General features: G+C 34.1%; 1 protein-coding gene across 11 annotated transcripts in view; it reads left to right on the top strand.

The window, feature by feature from the left end:
* Nucleotides 1-22,400, top strand: part of ADGRB3 (adhesion G protein-coupled receptor B3) — a 468,984-nt gene that overhangs the window by 276,307 nt on the left and 170,277 nt on the right. For all 11 annotated transcript variants that reach the window (XR_014582934.1, XR_014582935.1, XM_083832452.1 and 8 more), the window contains 4 exons: nucleotides 2,061-2,207; nucleotides 2,960-3,035; nucleotides 8,893-8,995; nucleotides 14,772-14,815. Coding sequence is in view for 9 of the 11 variants with exons in the window: in XM_083832452.1 (XP_083688578.1) it covers nucleotides 2,061-2,207; nucleotides 2,960-3,035; nucleotides 8,893-8,995; nucleotides 14,772-14,815 (370 nt within the window). In the remaining 2 variants the exon portion in view is untranslated. The remainder of the gene's footprint in view (nucleotides 1-2,060; nucleotides 2,208-2,959; nucleotides 3,036-8,892; nucleotides 8,996-14,771; nucleotides 14,816-22,400) is intronic.

Below are 22,400 nucleotides of genomic sequence, written 5' to 3' on the forward strand. Positions count from 1 at the left end.
TAGAAGAAAATCTTGTCTGAACCATGAATGGGAATATATAGAGAGAGATAATAGATATAGATAGAAGAAATAGATATAGATATAAATATATGTTTATGTCATGTGATTATGTTTTGTGTTATTTATCACAAATATTTTGTAATCTTTGGTTCTGAGTAGTGCTTAGATACCATGATGAATGTCCCTATTTAAAACATATAGATAGGAAGAATCCAGAGAGGTACTGTCCTAGACCCCCACCCTTTTTTCAGTACTATGGTGGTTTTCTGCTGTACAGAGTGAAATCCACTAAATAACGTTGATTTCCCATTTCAATATAGGGAACTGACACATTAAAGGTGGATGAAATATTAAGGCTTTACTAGCTAATTAGATAGATACTGTGCAAATAATATATATATAGTCTTATACAGACTTTGTTTAATTTTGAAAACTGTGAGTTTAATTTCATTTATGTGTAAAATAAAATAAAATTTTTATTGGATTTTCAGAACTATGGAAAAAAAAAGTCAATTTTTACAATGTTAATATATTCTGTATATCCACTGATTGCATATGAAAGCAATTCATTTTAAGCTCCAGTAATTTAGAAACACCTGAACTCTTCTCCCGCCACACAACACCTGAAATTTCACAAGACTAAGCATCCCTTTAGGGTAGGGAATGTATTTGCCAATTTCAGCCCAGAGGGGATTGTAACTAGAATTGTAAAGCTCTGATGATAGCTTTATAACGGAAAGCCTGAAATAACCTCAAGTACCACCTCACTGATGTGATTCTATAATGCATAACCAGTCTAATTTGGAACTAAGAGTCAGTTATCAGGGAATACATTTGTAGAGCTAATGTTGTTAACAACTTAATTTTCCTCATTCCTTGGTTTTGAATTACAGTTTCCTTTCAAATAAAATCCACTGATGAGACACCTAATGGTTTTCTACTTTAATTTTGCTCTTCTGATTGCTTTTATAGTTGTCCACATTGTCTTTATGTTTAGCTCCCTGGTGTAGTCCTGGAAATGAAATCATCACACAGATCAAAGTACAGTCCTGATATCCAAAATCTTCCAACTACATTAGCTTCATCATAAATTGATTAGGAAGAGCATTGCACAGGAAATGATTATCAACATGGCTTACATTAAGAATGGAACTAGTGCTCCAAATGTGTTGTTTGTCATTTCTCTAAGTGTATGTAAACACTTGCAGCCCTAACAGTTCCTTAAAAGTGGTTTGAGTCTTTGTAGACACTGCTAGTGTTGCCATGGAGTCTATACTTAGATTTCACAACAAAGCTAAAAATGATTTCCAGATAATAGAGTTATAAAACAGAAAGAAAATAAGAATGAGTAAACAAAATTCCAGACTGCCTATTATAGGATTTAATACCTCTTTCTTCTTTCCATATCTGTTACAGATATAATAGTAATGTTTGGGGGAAGTTTTGGATTTTTTTAGATGAAAAAATATAGTTAAGAATTCAGAATGGGAATTATTCTTTCAAGGAAAAGAAATCATGTGCTGTACTGCATTATTCTCATTTGTGTAGAAACAATTAGGTCTTTTAATATGTGAATATCTTTAATGCATCTATCTTGAAATTGTGCCTGTGTAGGGAATAAAAGCTCTGTTATTGCTTTATTAGTCTGCATCTAGCAGTTATGTTTCCCAAAGCAATTTTCAGCATCCTCCTTTTACTGTCACATTTAATCATTTTAGAATTTACTTTGGAGATACAATTCCTTATGTGTGAATTTCAGGGCATAAGCCACTACATTCAAAAACACATGTTAAGAGAGTTAGCCGGATTCTGGTTAACTTGTCTGGCTGACAAATGATAGGATCAGTGCCACATAATTAATCCATTGTAGAACTGCATAATAAACAGAAGATGACACTTTCACTGCTGATTGATGTCCTATAAATTCCTGCTCTACTTGAAATATATTATTAAACTTTTTTTTTTTGTTGTTTTGTTTTATTATGGATGTACTGTTATCACTGTATGGTGCTTTAAAGTATGAAACACACTTTATTTAATTTTGTGATTTCTCTTACTAGTGGCTAGCATTCAGAAGCTTCCTGCTGCATCTGTTCTAACCGACATCAATTTCCCCATGAAAGGAAGAAAAGGAATGGTTGATTGGGCACGAAATTCAGAAGACAGGGTTGTCATTCCAAAAAATATCTTCACCCCTATGTCAACAGGTAAAAAAGCATATCAGTACTTTAATTTTGTGTTGGCTTTAACAAGGGAACTCAGAATATTTGTCTCATAGGACTACTAGATAATATGGAATTGGTTATTTTATTCCTCTTTAAAAGAGAGACAGTACCCACAGCTTATCCCAGAGAGAGGATGGGGCTTAATTTCAGTATCTTGAACAAAAAGTGCTAAAGAAATCCAAGACACTATACCTATGGTGGTATGAGGTGGCCTGAAGCACAGCTCTGCTGAACCTCCTAATGCTTCTCCATCCTGGAAGACTGGGTCTTTCCAAAAGATGGCCTAACTTTTACCAAAAGTTAGTTACCAAAATTTTGCTCAGCAGGCAAATTACCCCGTCTTCAGATCCAGTTTACAAATGCCATTGCAGTGCAGATCTGTAGCTTCAGAAAATTTACTTGCTACTCATTAAAAGCTAAAGACAATCTTTGAGGATACTTCATTATAAAGGTAGATGAACTAGCATGGATGTCATTCCATAGTGATGGATTTTTGAAAATGTGATTTTCAGTGTTTAAATCTTTTGATGTATTCCTGACAGTGCTACATCTTTGCGACAGAGTTCCAGGTTATAATTCAAAATGATGATAGTTTATTTAAAATGAAATTTCCACTGGAAAGATAAATGGTATTCATTTTTTTAGTTTAGTTTTTTTTTAGGTTTTTTTTTTTCAGTTTTTGACCAAACCTTGGGAGACAGAGGTTAAAAAACTTTTTTCCTTACTCTTTTTAGAACTCGATGAATCAACTGTATTTGTACTTGGAGCAGTGCTGTACAAAAATTTAGAACTCATTTTGCCCACTTTGAGGTAAGAAACTCCTTTACCATAAATACTACATTAATTAATCTAATTCAGTATCATAGCTACACTACATGTCAGGATAAAAGCAAACAATCAAATCAATTGTGTAAAGGCAATGACAGATTTTTTTCTACAATTATTTAATATATGTATATGTACATGTTACATAAAATATGTATATATTTTTGTTTCCTTCATGCTTAGTCATTTGTATGATGGAAATAGCTTTTTAATTAATTTTTTTTAATTTATATTTTATATATTCTGCATTAAGCTCAAATACGGAAATGTTCCTTTCAAAGTATGCACACTGACATCAGTTAATGCCACATATAACAGTGCTTCAAACTGTTGTTGATCTGGTCAGTACAAGTGATCTAGCAACAGCATAATGCCTTGGTGTACTAAGCATCTCTGCACCAGTTCTACAGAGGTCTCTACTAGTAGTTTTCCAAGTACATTTTCAGTGTAAGTTGTATTCAGAAGGAACAAGAGAGTTATACTGAGGATCCATTTCAGAAATAAGACATGCATGTGCCTGTGGTTGGGAGGGCTATGCACATAGATAGGGAAATAGGAAGGTTTCGTTTCCCTTTCTCTGTTCTGTACTTGCTGACAGACAATTTGGAAATAAACATTTCCCCCTTTCTCAATTAAGATCATTTCATGGTTCATGACTAGTATCTTATTTCACGTGATAGTTGGTCTTCTATTTTTTGATTTTTTTTTACAGTAAAATAAACTGGTGCATATTGTGTCACAATACGATAACTGTTAATGAACTCACAATAGAAAGGATAATAATTAGAAAGCCACTGGATCATCTTTCCTACTCTATTTCACCAAAACTTCATGAGCTGAAACAAAGGATGGAAAAACAAAAGGTTTTTTTGTCAAACTCCATTTGAAGAAAGAGACTCGGCAAAAGAAAAGAAAAGGAAAAAAAAAAAAAGTGAAAAAGAAACAAACCTTCCCAGTAAAGTTGCAATGTGCTGTGCAGTGAGGAGCTGCAATGCTGGGGATAGAAATCTGTCTCAGGTAGAGCACAATGTGAACAGTGATGTCTTGGCAGGACACCTGGCAGCCCGGGGAGGGCTGGCGAGAGCCATCTATGCCTAGGGCATGGTGTAAATGACAGCTCATCCACTTCTGAAATGTCAGTAAGCACTTTCCATTTGCTGTGCCAGTTCCTGAAATTAGCCAGGAGGAAAGTGATGTTTGTGGGAGATTTTCTGTGTGAGAAATCTCCCATATTCAGAGAAACAGAGCCAAAGGCCTATCATATTTAGCCCTTTTTGTCAGACCTTAGTGACGATATGCTAAACCTAGGAAAGAATTGAGGTTGCCGTGTACCCTTCAAACCTTTATATTGTAAACCCCAATCTGTGATCACGCATCTTCAGCTCACAAAGGCCAACAGTTTTAATTTACAGAAAGCAAGTGTGATCTTTTGAATGCTATATATTTGCTCATACGAACAGTTGTTAAATACATTTATTTCATCTATTAGAAAATTGAGATTTATAGGCCTTACTACATTTTCACTAGAATCAATAGCATCCCAAGTAGCAGAAGTAGGGGCAGAACAGGGACATAAAGTTACAGCTACTTAAGTACTATGGACTTTGGAAATTTTCACCTCAGTTCCCAAATCGTTGCTTTTATCTGTTCTACTTTCATCTGCTTGCTGATTTCCACAGCAAAATTGACCATTTCCCTGTACAATTTAGTTCATAGAGAGGTTTTGTGAGCTTCTAAAGCAAAATGGTCTAATGCTATGTGTATCTATTCATAAATGAAGTCTTTAGAAATTTAAATATGAAGATATCCCACTTGCCTCTGAATATGTTCAGTATTATTTTAATCTAATTCTCAGAGACCCAAGAAAAGGAAAGAAGCACTATTACTTTCTCTTGAATAAGGAATAAATGTCGTGATCAATCTGTAATATAAAAATACAACACATATTCCTGGGTACCTGTAGTCTCATCTTTGTTAGGATTATAGCACCTCAGTACTTCCCTCCACTTCTATCTATAACGAAATTACACTGAAACTTCTACAGCTTACATCTCATACTTCACTGGAAAGTGTATCATGCTGAATTTCTTTGCCTATGGTGATCATATTCAAAATTTGATCTCATGACCTTAAAATAGTACCTCAAATGCTTTACAGTTCCAAGCAATTCAAACCATTTCAATGTTCATTCAGGCATAAATCTGAATTAGAAAAAAGCTGCAACCATGTTTAGTGTTGAATTTTTTGCACTATTAGACTCTTCAGAAAAATTAAAACCACAATGCAAGTTTTAAAGGAATCTTTATGATGGTTTATCGTTTTGCACTCATTCAGAAACATGAACGAGGTGTAGGTTTCCATACAACCCATATGCACATGCCTGGGTTTGGAAAATTTTTATTGCTGTTTGCTTATGTTTTGAAATGAAAAGCTATCATCTGACATTTATTATTATTTATACTAATCTTATTTAATAGTAATAAACATAATTTCATAACCATATTAATGCTGAACATAGTGAAATGCTTCACTACAGTAGCATTACGTATGAGGCAAATACTGTAAAATTTGAAGGGAGGTAACATCTAGTTTTTATGTGATGTGTAAAAGCATGGTAGCTATACACAATGTGAAAATTAAAAACAAACAGAAAACATTTTGGAGACGTATCTCATGTGATACTGCTCTAAATAAAATGATACTTAATTTGTTAATGGTGGGAATAAAGATAAACATAACTATGAATCAAGGTAAATTAAATAACATGGGCTTGTGTTTGAGTTCAAGGGCCATTTACACCTTGACAATGTGATAAAAGAGGTGATTTCTACTGGCCACAGTTGAAAATCCAGAAAGCTTTATCATTTCCCATGGGACTTTAGTCTCAGTTTTTGCTGGAGTTAGGGTGGAAGTAAAATAAATGTTTAATTATATGAAACCTGTTTATTGTGGTTTTCAGAAGAACAGAGGTGACACATTCCCATACATTCATTAATAATAGCACTACGAAGCTAGAAAGCTTCTTCATTACCAGAAGGAACATTTTTGCTTAAAATAAAACAAAACAAAACAAATCAACAACAACAAAACCTCTCAGGATATTACTATGTATCTTTAGGGGAAAGCTTTCAAAGCACCTAGTCACAGAGTCCCCATCTGGTACATCACAGGTGTTCTGTGAATAAAATGAGGATTTCATTATCTAAGATAGACTATATGATATATTTCATAACCTCGAAAATTAACTGTTTTAGCACATGGACTTAATTTTTCTTGTTTTTATTAGCATAGAGTCTGTTAACAATAAGTCTTGTAAACACAGTGTGAGATGAGAACTTGGCAATTATATTAATCTAAAACTTTCTGAAAAAAAATGAATTAATTCAACTGGTATGTGTAAATTATTCAAAGAATTTGTCAGGATTATTTAACACAAAATGCTAAGGAAGAGAACGAAAGGAATTTTTTTTTTCTTACAAAAAAAAAATTCCTCCTTAGAAAAATAGAATAGTTATTTTCTTTCCATGCACAAGTAACTAACTATATTTGATTCTATTCCCTAATATACTTTTCTGTATTGCTCTCTTCTTGTAATGTCAACCAGATATTTTCTTAATATTGAACTATTTAATATTTTGAGCACTACAGACTGCCTATTATTTCCGTATCTCTTGCATCCTTGAACATGTAAATAATATTGTTAGATTCTAAGAAAATTGATTCTCAGTGCAATAGTCATTTAAAAATATTATAATTATTCTCCTGGGCACTCTGAAGGAATTCCCAGCATATTGCCATATAGTAGGATAGTTTTTAACTTTTCCTTCAACAAATAAGATCAAATAAATTATCAGTGATTTTGCTGTATTAAGCTTTTTTTGCCTGCCACTTATACAAGCACCTTATTTTTCCTGCTCTAATTAACTGAAATGTTCTCTTTCTCCATATGAAACATCATTCCTAGCCCTCTCCTTCGGATGCTGTAGAGCCAAAAAAGCCCTTAATCTTCCCTAGGTCAGCCAATGTGCTTTGTTAGACTGAGGATGGAGTACCTCAAGCAGTATATTACTTTGTAGCATTGCTGCTATAGCATCTGTAATTTTTCTGTAATATATACAATAGTCACAAATTGAACTAAAATTTCCTTCATATTGTCTTGAGACAGGAACATGCCTTACTTGTAAGTTCATTTTTTCTTAAGCAATGTAGAGTCATTCTTAAAAGAAATGAAAATCTGAATTTCATTTCACATATAATCAATATGTATACCCTGATATATATCTAAAACAAACAAACAAAAACAAACAAACAAAAAACCACTCAGAATATGTACCCTGACAGAAAAACAGCTATCTAAAATAACTCCATTTTATTAATATTGTTATTAATTCAGATCTGAAAAACAAAACAAACAAAAAAAAAACACTAGAGGAGCGGCTCTGGTAATTCTTCCAGTGTTTACTTAATCAAACTTTGTTATCTTGAAGAAGAAGAAGAAGAAGAAAAAGAAGAAGAAGAAGAAGAAGAAGAAGAAGAAAGAAGAAGAAGAAGAAGAAGAAGAAGAAGAAGAAGAAGAAGAAGAAGAGGAAGAAGAGGAAGAGGAAGAAGAAGAAGAAGAAGAGGAAGGAGAAGAAGAGGAAGGAGAAGGAGAAGAAGGAGAAAGGATATAAGAATATTGATAATACATTATAATTACATCAAAACTACCTAGTTTCTTCTTTGATAACATCTTCCTATGGAAATGTCTTTCTGTGAGGTTTTATTTTTCTTTCTGTGTGATCGGAGAAAGTGTGTCTCTGTTGAAAACAGCACTATATACAAATGAAATATCATAAGGAACACCAGAAACAGTCAGTCTGAAGAAGCAAGGATCGAAGACGTGAAAATTATGTCATGACGATATGCCTGTACTAACATAACCTTGACAATACTAATTCTGTCCTAGATAGGTAGCTACAAAATATACTAATTCATGTTTAACCTAAAAAGAGATATTGATGAGGAATAAGAACTTAAGAGAAAATTATTATTTTGAGTAAACTGTATTATATTATTACTATATATAATATTATATAATTATTTGTACATTATTATATAATAATTGTATTATTATTATATGGTGATTATTATATAATTATTGTAATTTGATACAGTTGTATTATATAGAGTATTGTACAGTTATTATATGTAGAATATTATAACATGAAACCAAATCTAATCTGATTTATCTGAGGGAAAAAAAAAAAAAGATTGCCTTTGGTGGCATTTCACTTAGGACAAAACTACAGATTATAGTTTAAAAATATTTAGATGGTGAAGTTGCCCACTTATATACCAAATGCAATGATTTTTCAAACATTGGAAATAGGTATTTGTTTTTATGAGAACGGAATCAACAGAACTGTAGGCTCTCCCATTGCACACATCTAACTTTAGTTAAAATTCAGAAAAAGAGGCCAACACAGCACTCTGAAAGAAAAATGACTCTCTCCTATAAAATGTGACTAGTAGGTCTACTTTGAGAAAAGTGAATGATATGCACTCAACCATTGACAGAATGTCTGTGTCATCAATGTGCCCTTCTAATTAGTAAATCGTATTTTACTGACTGGCATTTCTGCCACCATCATTGCTTGTCAGACTTTATAGTGTCAGTTATGGTACCTAATGAATGACAGTTTTTACCATTTCTGAACAAATATGTTTTCTCCCTGAATATTTGACAACTAAAGTAATGGAAATTAACCATGAGACTCTTGAATGTTATACCAGCAGCTTCATTTAGCAATATTAAGCTAAAGCTTCCATGTTTATATGTTTGTTGTATTTTTTTCCCCCACAGGAATTTTACAGTTGTTAATTCAAAAATCATCGTTGTTACTATACGACCTGAGCCTAAAACTACGGATTCTTTCCTAGAGATAGAACTAGCTCATCTGTCTAATGTAAGTACAAAGACATACTCTTCCAGGAGTATGTATCGGGTCATGCAAAAGAAAGAAGCAAGATTGATTTAAATATCACATCATAAAACCCAGTAAAACTAACAAATTCAAGCCCAGGAATAGTCTAATGTATTTTGAAGAGAAAATACACTTGTTTCATGCATGTGTATATGCAAAAGAAAATTAATTTTTGTTCTTTGGGTTTTGAGGTCTTCATTTAAACAGTAATTTGTAAGAAAACTCTTCATTAACTGCTTTGATGGTTAAACTGAAGATGTAGTATTGTGCTGAATGTTTAACCTTTTGTTCCCTGCATAGTCCATAGAGCTACATAGTGCTTCAGGACTTTTCTTATTTTCTTTCATTATTTTATACTTAAAAGCCAGTTGGTACCTACCCTGTTGTAGCAGACTGAAAAAAGAAAAATGCTCCTGTTCCAACTTAGGTTGTCTCTTATAAATGTATGAGATTTTTGTGCAATTATTTTTAATTTAGTACTTTTTGTCCTTTAGTTTCATCTTTAAAATGTTTTAAAACTGAAAAGGCATTCTATGTCTAACTAGATATAAATAATAATAATAAAAAATTAACAGTTTCTCTACCTGCTGTCAGCAATCCCCCTGCAGCCAAAGGGAGAATAAAATATATATTTTGCATTAAAAAAATTGTCATGTATGTTATTGGGGAAAGTATGTTATATAATAAAGATGGGAGTATTTTATATGAAGGCATAGCAAAGAAACTGTTTATATCACTATGACATAGAATTTACTTTAAATAAACTCATAAACTCACAATTAGAAGACATTTACTAGAGCTTTATTACATAATATTGTTTTACAAAGGACTGTAAAGCTATGATCTTTTGTTATGAACAGTTGCCCAAGGCCTTACGTAGTTTCAGTCAGTAGCAAATTTGGACTAGTGTCTCTGGGCAAAGGTATGATGAAATCTCTTTGAACTCTAGATCTTTAATTGCATTTTACTCCAGAGTAGGAGACAGACTGTTTTACCATCAATGCTAAATATGACCCACCATTCAGTTCCCAGAAAAAAATTATATTACAAAGAGCATCTCAGTGAAATTTATTGTAGCCTGCAAGCAGTAAATAAAAAAGGAATAGAGGTGAACATAAGCTGATCTGACTCCTACCTGTAGTACCTCTCAGTAAGATTAGAATTTTATTGATGACAAATTGTGGAAATTTTGCTTTTTTTTTTTTTTTATGGTTCTCTGCTTCTGTTTATTTTTAAGATATTTTAGAGTTGTTTTTTTCTTTTTTGAACCTAAGTTACATCATCTATATTAAAATAAAATCTCAGTCTCTAATATTACTTCTGTACCTATCAGAAGAAGAAAATTTCAGTGAAACTGAAATATGTATACTCCAAAGTAGATCACAAATTAATCCTACAAAAAAACACTTTTGAAATAAAATATTTGATCTTAAAAGATCATTACTGAGGAGAGTTTAGGGTATTTCTCAATTCTAGATTTTAATTTCTACTATTTTTACAATGATTGTGGAACTAGTACATGGGGTTTAGATAAGGAATATTGGAGAATGACTTCTGTAGTTTGAAATTGGTACAACTACTCACAAAAGTGAAGAGTAGCAGGTAGGAGAAAAATAAGATTGTAGTCACTTATGCTAGATAAGAAATTCAAACTAAACAGATAAGCAAACAAACAAACAAAAAACAATGCTAGTAAGCTGCATATCAGCATGAACATACTGCTAAGTCCAACACAAGCTATTGAAACAAGCAGTACACAAGCAAGGCTAGAGTAAAAAGAAGCTGAACCACTGTCCCCATGAGCCGAAATTCTGGAAAATTCTTAAAGAGTGATAGGTTGTTTTGTTTTTTGTTTTGTTTTTAATCCCTTTGAATAAGCTATAGAGCAAGCTTTTGCCAAGTTTCAAAATCATGGAAATGAGATGAATCTTCATTGTTACAAAAGGTCAGTTTAGAGACACCTTGCTCTGTCAACCTTTTGGTAAGAGAAAACTAATGACTATTGTATTAGCTCATGTCTTGACAACAGAAAAACAAAATAACCTTGAAAATGTATATCAGAGCCAATTCCTTTGACCTTTTGTTTCTGTTCTTGTCCTATAATTTAATCCAGAGAAGCAGCAAGTATTTAGAACAGATTCTTATTCCTTAGATGTACATGGTGCATTTATGTGCAAACCCGATCCACCTAGTAGTTGGATAGGCAGATACACTGACAAAATATTGGTCTAGAAAGTCTGAGAAGGGAAACCAGTTTTACAATTTTAGTTACTTTAAATGTTTAGTGACTTTTCTATTCAAGGCATAACCTCCATGATGCGACACTGGTTTTTAAAAAATGAGGCTGTGTATGCATTGAAACATTATTTTATAGGTTTGGGTGTTTGTCACCTTTTGTGAGATGAAAACAAGAGTTTATCTAATTAAAACATCACAATGGAAGAAGCTTTGAATGTCACATACAGAAATTAAAATAAAACTATTACTGTATTCTTAGAGTTTGAACATTATATATTAATGACTGAATAATCATGATGTCAATTAAATAGACTAATTATTAAACAGAAAATAAAATCCTGATATTTTCTTTCATGTGCTTTTTTGGAATGTCTCTTATTATTATTATTTTCGTTCTTTTCAAGCCTTTGTTCTTGAAATGCTTTTCACTGTAAAATAGTTTGTTTTCAAATGAATTTAATGATGAATTTTTAATCAACCTCTAGAGTGTGCCTATATAGGAATATACCCACACATTTGCTCATCCACCTCCCTTCCCACTGACTAAATTACTTTGATAAGAGATTATGAAATAAGATTAACACAGTTACTTAATAAGAGTTAATATCTTTAATTTAAATTTGCATTCAAATATTAATTTATTCAAAATTTATCATCATAGCTTTGTTTTATAACAAAATTAGCCAGTATATTAATAGAAAGAGAGTATTATTTTGGGGGAGGAAGTGTAAATCCTAATTCCATGTGCTATTTAGAATATAGCATGATATTATGTTTAGCAGATAAATTAAAATAGTAGAGCATAGTGAGAAAGTGAGTTGCAATGCATTATTTAGCAAACATTATTGTTCTCTACATATGAATGTGATGATATTCTCTAAATATGAATGTGATCACATTTCTCCAGTAGTTTGATCAAAGAGATCCTGAAGTCATCTTTTTAAAAACTGCACAATTCAAACAAAAGCTCTATTTGCTCCAGATAGAATACGAACTCTCACCTTCTGCCAGCACTGAATTTTACTCCAGGGACTCTAAAGTAACAAGCCAGCAGCAGCATAGAACATCAAGTTTTCAATAAAACTGAAAACCCTGGCTACAAAACACTGTTGGCGTTGTGCTGCATAGCTGTCAAAGTTGCCAATCACATCTCAAAAGTTCAGCTTTATATGCCAGGCAGAGATATATATGCATACACACTCACATACATATGTCTATTTTTGATATATCCAAGTCCTGTTCTGAAGTTTATAAATCAATACTGCAGCAGTCATAAACGTTAATGGACACGGTAGCTGGTTCCTTAGCTTCAGCTAAGTAATTAACTGGCAAGAGCTGTGATGAAAGATCACTGCCTTAGCAGAAAAGGGTGGCTGATGGAGGTAGCTCAAAAACAGAGGTATGAGACATTGCCAGGAAGTCAGACCCAGAAGAAGCATGTAAAAGAGAGTAGAAGATTAAGGGTGAAGAAAATAGGAAGACAGGCTCCTTGTGGTCCTTGCAGTGCTTGAAGGATATTTGATGAGAGTATCAAGAAAGGAAGAAGTTCTGAGAGGCTGTTTTGCCCTTGCAAACTTCCGTGGCTGGCAGAGCAAGTACTCGTAGAAGAACCTCTTAAAGAACAGTCGTAATATTTATCCTGTTTTCCACGGTTCTGTTTAATAACTGCAATAGCAAAACATACTTTTCTTTTTTTATATATTTGAATACATTTCAGAATACAAGCAGAGTGAAGTGTATGAATTGACAGCAGCAAAGTTTGCATTTTATTATGTAATATTTCCCTCTGTTTTTCAGATGTTTTCATAATGGACTTCCCTTTTGCTCTCATTTTTTTCTGAAAGTATTTTTGTATTATTTATACATACACTTACCTAGCATAAACTATATGATACCTGCTGCTGGGCCTCAGGCCTCGCTTCTCAAATATGCAGTTTATTATTACTACAGTTTAGTTATAATAGCACTTGTAAAAATATACTTATAGCTATATCAAATTGCAAATAGAATTTCTTCACTCAGGATACAAATTAATGATCTTTAAAATAAAATAAAATAAAATAAAATAAATAAAAATATTAATTCTGCATGATCATTTCATTTTTTCTTAATTCTTATTCTTCTGTATTCTTTTCTGTCTAAGTATCTGAAATCTTTTAGCTAATGATCAGGACCTGGTGTCTGAATCTTAATGTATCTGCTGTTTGGTGTTTTGTCCCGTGTCCCCCACCCCCCTCCTCTTCTTTATATTATAAATACTTCAGGGAATGGAACAAATTTTATTTATGTTTCTACAGTAATATGTTAATGTATAGTGCCATAAGTATATGCTGGTTTTATATATTTATACTGTACTCATAAAATTCAATGCAGTCAACAAAATACTGAAGTAGAGGATGAAAATTTCGCTAAAATACCTCTGATAGAGATATCTTCAGAAGGACCTTTTTCATCTTTGATGAAAAGTTGAATTTAAATATTTAATAAATTTTAACTTCACAGTTAAAACTTGTCATGGTATTTTACTATAAATAATATACTTTTCAGAACAAAATAGTGAGGTATGCTTTGTCTGTAAAACTCTACTTTTACTGTACCAACACTGTTCATGAGAGAACTACATTAGCATTGACATAAGAACATATCATAATCCGTTTCTTCAAATCACTTGTGATTTTATTAAACATATATTTTTCTGTATTGTTTATCTATATCGTTCTGACTTCTGGGAATAACTAATGTTTATGATGAACAGGAATATAATTTTTTGGGTTTTAGCTAGTTAAGAACTTCTAAATCAATTTAGGTTTTGATAAAGGAAGATTTACAGGATTAAGGACAAAACTTGAAGTTTAATTTTGTCTCAACTCTTCATAGGCAGCAAAATAAATATTAGTAATTAAAGACAATTCCGTTTCCTAAAACATTACCCACAGCTTAACGATGTGTAGTAAGCCTAGATTCCTATCCTGTTCTACATCAATTCAAAAAATCTACCACTGACTTCAAAGGGATTTGAACTGACATTCCAGTAAAGTTCAAGGAAAAATAAAAAGTTTGAGGAAAATGCTCTGCTGATTTAGGCCCCAAGTGACAAATGAACTTGGGTATTGAATGTGAAGTTCCGGAATCTAGACATATTGCCCAATATTTGCTTAGTACTTTTGAAGTCATTACTGTTTCAACATCCATGTCCCCCAGAGACCTAAAGTTCTGCTTCTAAACACAGCAATGATCATTCAAGTTGTCTTTTAACAGGTTAACTCTCATCTCATATTTCAGTTCAACTGGGATATACCAAATGTACAACTTAATGCTTACCTTACCTAACAGACAATACAGCAGCTATTCTGAGGTTCAAGTGCTTTTTAGGACTCCAAAAGAATGAACCTTTCGCAATTCCAGTGACATCAATTCATCAGAACAGAAGTGTGATCTGCAAGAGATCCAAATAAATGTTTAGGTCAAGCATGTTTTCTTGTATACCAGTAACTAATGGGTTTGTCTGTTTGCTTTTCAGGGCACATTGAATCCATACTGTGTGCTGTGGGACGATTCAAGAACGTAAGTGACAGATGTTTGCTTATATTACTATGGTTCAAATATTATATCGTGCCTAGCAATATTTAAGTACACAATCAGTAAACAGGTTGGGATGAGAGCAGGGAAAATGAACCTTTCGCAGATTGCAAGTACTCGATTCTCCTGTCATATGGCTTCCTTTCAGCAGCTATGTAAATTGAAGTAATACAATATCTCACCAGAAACAGATTACTCACATAGTAATTTCAGTCTGCCCTTTCAAGATTAAAATGAGGGTGTCTGCAAACCATAGTTCTGTGCTATGGTAGCCGCTGAGCAACAGGCAAGTGGGTAACTGATCAGACAGGTAACTAAAGAATGTTCCCATTTCTGTTACTGCAGGGATAAATTTTCAGTTTTTCATTTTCAAGTGTGATACCCACAGCAATCTTCATTTTAGCTGGTGCAAATTTTCATTTTTCATTTAATAGAATATCTTGTAAACTAAGTAATGAAAGCTTGCTAGCAGTCTTCTGCTACTTTTTTCAGTGTGTGCCTCTTTCATAGGAAAACAGAAAACATTACTATAAAGAAGTAGACCAGTACAATCAGTGTAGTTTAGGGAAAAAAAATCCATGTTTACACAGTTGTAGTTTCCTGCATTATTCTTTCACTGCAAATCTCCCATGAAAGGCAAGGTAAACTTTGCCTTAATACAGATTAAGTGTTTCATAAAAGGATACTTATGTGATTGCCATAATAATTTTTTTAAAAGATAATGTTGTTTTTCTTGCCCAGGTATATTATATACGTCTCATTCTACAGAACCTTTTACATTGTTAGAAGTTGTATGCCTGTGACTTTGTGAGTGGTTTTATCCTTCAGACTAGGTTTAAATCAGTACACTGATGACTTGCCAACAGCGCAATAGTACATAAATAAGAAACTTTGGACATGAAAATAATTTCAAATACAAGTAGTACTATGGTCTATGACAATAAAAAAGAATCATAACACAGTTATTTACCAGCAATATTGTAATGTTCCACTTCTGTGTGGGAAAAAAAAAAAAAAAAAAAAACAAAACAAAACAGGAATTTGAACATGTTCTTTGTTTCCTCTCTACAATGTTTTGATTTCACAGTGCTTTATTTTTTTATATTTTTATTTTTTACCTGTGGTGCTTTAAGCACTGTGTGAGAACACAGTGTAGAGCACACGCTTCAGTTTCACTGCTCCAGTACAAAATATTAAAGGCATATTTCCATGGGATTAGATTATGAGGAAAAAAGAAAAAAAAAAGTATGTTGTGTATTTTGATTGTGATTAAAAGATTACATGGAGGAATTTGGGATGAATGTGTGGAACAACCACAAACAAATGCTGTGTCTTCTGATCTTGCCATTTGTTTTGCATTAATTGTCTTATTATTGTTTATAGAGATGTTTAATGCTACACATATGTACTGTTTTCAGTATGCTTCAGAACCTGAAAAAGAAAATTAAACATCTCAAATTTACATAAAGTAGTCAGATTTTGAGAGAGAATCTTATACTTTTGTATACTGAATTCTTCACTCAGAGGGTGGTGAGGCCCTGGCACAGGTTGCCCAGAAAAGTTGTGGATGCCCCATCCCAGGAGGTGTTCAAGGCCAGGTTGTTTGGGGCTTTGAGCAACGTGATCTAGTGGGAGGTGTCCCTGCACAATGGGGGGGGTTGTCATTAGATGATCTTAAAGGTCCCTTCCAACCCAAACCATGCTATGATTCTATGAAGATTATATTTTCTAGTCATATTATTTAATAGTAGCTATTGCAGATGTTCAAATATTTCATGTATTAAAGGTATTCTTGGTGATGTATCTGTTATGAAAAGTGATAAGAGCCATCAAATATTCACAGTACGATATGATGTATCAGTAAGTTCTGAAAGGACACCACTGGCATATGTTTTACACATGCATATGTGTTATTTTATGAGCATACCTGAGGAAATAGCAAGACCAAAATTCTACTTTTTTTTTTCCATCTCTTGGTAAAAGGTTCATAATGTTAGCCATCAGAGCATTAGATGATTCATAACTTTATTTTTGTAAATTTTACTGTTGTTGTTCTGTAACATTGTATTTACTCCAGAATATTTCAGAATATTTATTATGACACCAAGAGTTTTAAATTACCCTGAAAGCTCCCTAATGTTGAACAGGTTCCTATCATTCAGGAATCTTAAAAAGCAAATATGTAGAGGACTATACAGCTAGCCTTGTGGCTTGTTTTACTCTTATTTTTTCCACTTTTTTCTAAAGCCTCAGGAGTTATCCACTCTCAGCAGCAGGCAACTGGATTTGATGGATTAAAAGCCATCATTCTATTAATCCATGTTGCAAATCCCAAAGATCTGTACTGTGCTTGTGCCCTTCCAAACCCGGTGATTTTCGCATAACCAGAATTTGGCAAACATTTTGGAAATAACCCAACAACAACAATAACAACAACAACAAAAAATAGTCTACTTTTAGTTGAAGGTACTTAACTAATCAGTAACTATGCTTTTTTTTTTTAATTAAATGCTTTTCAGATGAAAAGTATATTTTTTATTGGCAAATGGTTTTTGCCACTTTTTTAACCTCTATGTCTTTATCTGCACAATCTGCAAGCCTGAACATGAGCCAGCACTGTGTCCACGTGGCCAAGATGGCCAACAGCATCCTGGATTGTATCAGCAATAGTGTAGCCTGCAGGACCAGGGAGGTGATCGTTCCCCTGTACTCTGCTCTAGTGAGGCTGCACCTCGAGAACTGTGTTCAGTTTGGGGCCCCTCACTACAAGAAGGACATCGAGGCCTTGGAGTGTGTCCAGAGAAGAGCCATGGAGCTGGTGAAGGGCCTGGAACACAAGTCTTGTGAGGAGCGGCTGAGGGAACTGGGGTTGTTTAGTCTGGAGAAGAGGAGGCTCAGGGGAGACCTTACTGCTCTCTACAACTACCTGAAAGGAAGGTGTTGGGAGCTGGGGGTTGGCCTCTTCTCACAGGTAACTGTTGATAGGACTAGAGGGAATGGCTTCAAGTTGTACTGGGGAGGTTCAGGTTGGAAATGAGGAAACATTTTTTCTCAGAAAGAGCAGTCAGGCACTGGAACGGGTTACCCAGGGAGGTGGTGGAGTCACCGTCCCTGGGGGTGTTCAAGGAAAGATTGGACGTGGTGCTTAGGGACATGGTTTAGTGGGTCACATTGGTGGTAGGTGGATGGTTGGATCAGATGATCTTGGAAGTCTTTCCCAACCTTAATGATTCTATGATTCTATAATTCTATTATTTGTTAGTTCAATTCTTCTCCAACAGCAGGGGAAGTTTTGTGTACCTGAGGTTTGGTCATGCTTCACAGGAGACTGGTTAGTGATTAACAATTCCTTATTATCCACCCTTGAACAGAGTTCTGGATCTGTGAGCTTTTTGGTCACACCGTATCTTCAAACCTATTCTACTGACATTGCTATGTGTGACTATGTGGTCACCTGAACTTTGGCAAAATCAGTTAGTCCTTTCTTTTTATGAAATTGAGTAATTTTCCCTGATATGATATTTTATAAAGTTTTCCACTTATTAAGCTTGTGCCTGTCCACAGACAGCTAGACAAATATGTCTACAATATTGATACTGGGCAACTAAAAAACTCATCTTATGTGTTATAAAGAATAATTTCAAATCCAGTAATTCATTGTGTTGCTTCAGTTTACTTTCCCCAGATATATAATGCTGTAATGTCTGTGCTGATTGCAAACAGTCTGTTTGTGAGGCCTTGTGTTTTCTCTAGTATTGTACCTCCCCTACGTGAAGCTAGTAGCATCAGTGCTATGAAAGGTGGTGTTTTTGTGGTTTTGTTTTGTTTTGTTTTGTTTTTCCATGGAAATCTGAGTGATATTTCTTCCATTCGTTTCAGACAATGTTCTTCTACATGTTGTCCTTTAATAAAGTTGTAAGATACTGAATGCTTTTCCTTTCAGTGCATGGGAAAAATATGTGGGATATTAGTAACTGACATTCAGAGGAGAAAAAATTTAGTTCCTTAAACCAAGAAAAAAAATCAGGAAAGAACTGTACCTTTTGTGGTTTGTGTTGTCTGGCATGAAACCTGTCTGGCATCTCTGTGGTCAGGAACTGCTTACGATAAATTCATTCCAGTCTGTGAGACCACAAAGAGAAAGAAAGGAAGCTGGACAGGTACGAGGGCTGTACTTTTGGTTTTATCTTACAACCAAAGTTCTGAAAGTTTTTCTCCTTTTTCTCCTACCTCTCTGGAAAAGAAAAGAAGGGAGAGGGAGACAGCAGAGAGAGTCACAAACAGCCAGGAACCCAATGGCTCGGGGCCTCCTCACCCAGGAGCCTCAGGGACCAGCCTTGCAGTTCTTTACAGAAGTTCCTTGAGGAGTATGAATCACAGTTTTCAGCCTCACAGGAGCAGCCCATGCCCCCTGAGCTGTTGTTTCCTCTGTAGTGTGTTACTCACAGCCTCTTTTGCTGGAACTCTGCCATGTTGTTTAAGAGAACATTCATGGGCTGGGGAGCTGAGTACCAGCACCTCTATATTTAATTTTACCACTCTTTCCATGCGTTTGTCACCATGCCGCACCTAAATCTTAGCCATATCACTGTCAACTAGCCATATCACAGCAACTAGTGTTGCTTTACTTCATGTAAGTCTGGGCAAGGTTGTGTAAACCCAGGGGTTCAAAGAATCCTTATATGCATACATAAATTTCCATTTTAATAATGCCATTTTGTGTGGCAGTTTTGTAGGCTCTATGAATAGCTCTCTTGAATGCCTTCTGTGATGCATGAATCTGTGACCATAACATGTGAAGCCTTAGGACCTATGAAAGTTTGGCCTGGTAAATTTAGTCATTTGTCTTAGTGCGTCCAGCCTTTGGATTCAAGACCCAGAGTGCAGAGTTCACAACACAATAAGAAGCTGGAAGCTTGATGCCACAGTACTGAGCACCACAAACATCACACACAACACTCAGCTAGCACCACATGCCACAGGGGCGTGGAAGATGGAATGGACTCATGGGTCACTAGAATGAGGTGACATAATCGCTATGATTAGCAGTGATCGCTAACCCATTATCAAAACAATGCAGCTGGTTTGTTCTTTTAGAAGCATGTTAGGCATAATGCGGGCACGTGCTCTCTGCAGGAAAGTATCAGTTGTTGCTGTTGCACTCCACAGCTGTATGTGGTGCAACATAACATCTCACAGCACTGAGTAAAGAAAGGGCTTTTAGGATTCTGGGGCTCTTTTCTGCCAGTTGCTGCAGAAGGATGTTATAACAGTATGACAGCCTTTTATTTGTCCATATGTGTGCTTATAGCAGTTTGTGCCTGATGAATATACAGTTGGCAGTAATACAATGCAATGAGCTGAAAATTTTAATACTACAAGGATTTTGACCTCATTCAGTCTTAGTTTAGGGACAGTGGAACGTCTGGTCTACTCTTTTTTTTCCCCACTTCCATACAAATTTACAGTGATGGTAGTTTACATTTTCTACCCTGAAGTGATGTGAAACCACAAATACATACGTGTGAAATTATAGATTCTATAAATTCATATAAATTTAGGAATTCACTCCAGAATTATAACATCCCTCCTTAATAAGAGAGTTAAAAAAAAAAAAAAGGTAATTACTTTTTTTTTAAATTATACCCTAAAGCTTTTTCTTCATTTTCTCCCATCGTCCCTGGATAGATTTTGTTACAATTGTGGAGAAATAATCCACAAAGGAATTTGTTCAATACAAATATAGAAGAGTTTACCAGTTAATTGTGATTTTCTTACAGATTTACTTATAGGGCAGAATGTGGCTCAGTTGTAACACATAAGCTTGCATGCATGCCGACAAAATAAATTTTGCATATAGTAGTCTCATGATAAAATTGAAAGGGAAAACAAATTTCCTTTGTCCCTCTTCTCTCCACTATGTTTTTTAAACCAACTGGGAGAGATTATTGCAGTTATTCTTTGTTTGGCCTTGCAAGCCCTTGAAAATATGTTTAAGATGGCTCTATGTAGTTTAGGTCAAAATGTCTGAAGCTAATAATCTAATAATTAGAATATCCCCAGAAATCAGAATTCACTTCTGGATATAAGAACAGTAGCCTCTCCTTACTCCTGACTGCTGCTTTGCAGTTATAGCATTATGGTAACCAGGAAGATATGGAGAAAATAATAGATTTTTCTATAATTTGAATAAAAATCTAATCAGAGTAATTTATATAAATATAGTTTGGCCATGCATACTAGCTGGGGCTTTGCTTGTTCCATCAACTTCAGTCAGACTTGTCTATCCAGCTTTTCAGTCACTCAATTGGTATTTCCAAGGCAGAAAATCTCCTTTACAAGTTAGTTTCTATCCTTATGTTTGTGAGATGTAATGCAAGAATTAATGAACTTATTCAAAAGGTAAATGCATCCTGGAGTACTCACTTTCATGAAGAACTATACATAATGGGACTTGTGTAGTAGCAAGCTATGTAATCATCTGTTTCTGAACATACAGAATTCTGAGCATACAGAACTGAAAGACTACAGAATCATATTCTTTGGAGATGATAACTTTTTTAATTAAAACAATACAGAATGAGAAACCTGACCCAAACTCCCTTGCAGACAACTAAAAGGCTTTGACAGATTTGAATCAGATTAGATCAGGTGGCAAACCACCTATCAAGCCATATAAGACCTCAATTAAAACAAATTTAAATTTACAGACTGGTAATATTATATTGGAATGCAGGAATACTTAATCCTGAAATAGGTAGGTATCATACAATATAAAATGGAGTGTCTCTATATTGAAGAAGAGTCAGCTGAAAATTTTCTTAAGTCATATAAAACATGAATCAGAATATATGGGAGGAATTTATAATTTAGTTCTCTTTTATAACACTGCTTTTCACTAACACCTACACTGCCATGAACAGAGCTTACATGACCTGCTGAGATTTATAGCAAAAAAAGGAAATTAAATTAATTCTTCCTAATAAGTTCACTTTCTTTTTAATTTTTATCGTGATTAATCAACTCCATTTGTTGAGAACTTAATTGCTATTTATTGCCTTTATGTAAATGCAGATTTCCAGAAACTAAAAATAGTGCTTTCCTGCAATAGCAAGCAACTATGATTCTAAAATGTGAATAAAAAGAACCAGGGCTTGTATTTTCATAATCAATTTTAAATTGGTGTAAGGGCAGAAAAATTAAGCAGTCTGAATAAGGTTTAGAACAGAAAATATATTGGTCAATTTTTTATTTTTTTTGTCTATGTTTCCATAAAAAATAATGGATGTTACCAGGTTAAATAAAATGTGGTTGTTGTTTTCCCTGTTAATACCTCACCACTGAATATAGCAGATGGGATCTGTGAATCCAGCAGGGTGCTAGACTTGGACTGACTCTTATACGGGAAAACAGTATTCACCAAATCCAATACAGCTTCCAAAAGTACAAGATAGGAAAATTAAAGCTGAGAAAGTTTTTCAACCTTTCTCATTTACACCATGTTCATCATGTATAGCTGTCAAAGCATTTTACTACAGAGGCTGGTATTGCCCTCCTTGGTTTACAGATG

The sequence above is a fragment of the Anser anser genome (genome assembly GCF_964211835.1).
Source record: "Anser anser genome assembly, chromosome: 3".
In the NCBI taxonomy this organism is placed as follows: domain Eukaryota; kingdom Metazoa; phylum Chordata; class Aves; order Anseriformes; family Anatidae; genus Anser; species Anser anser.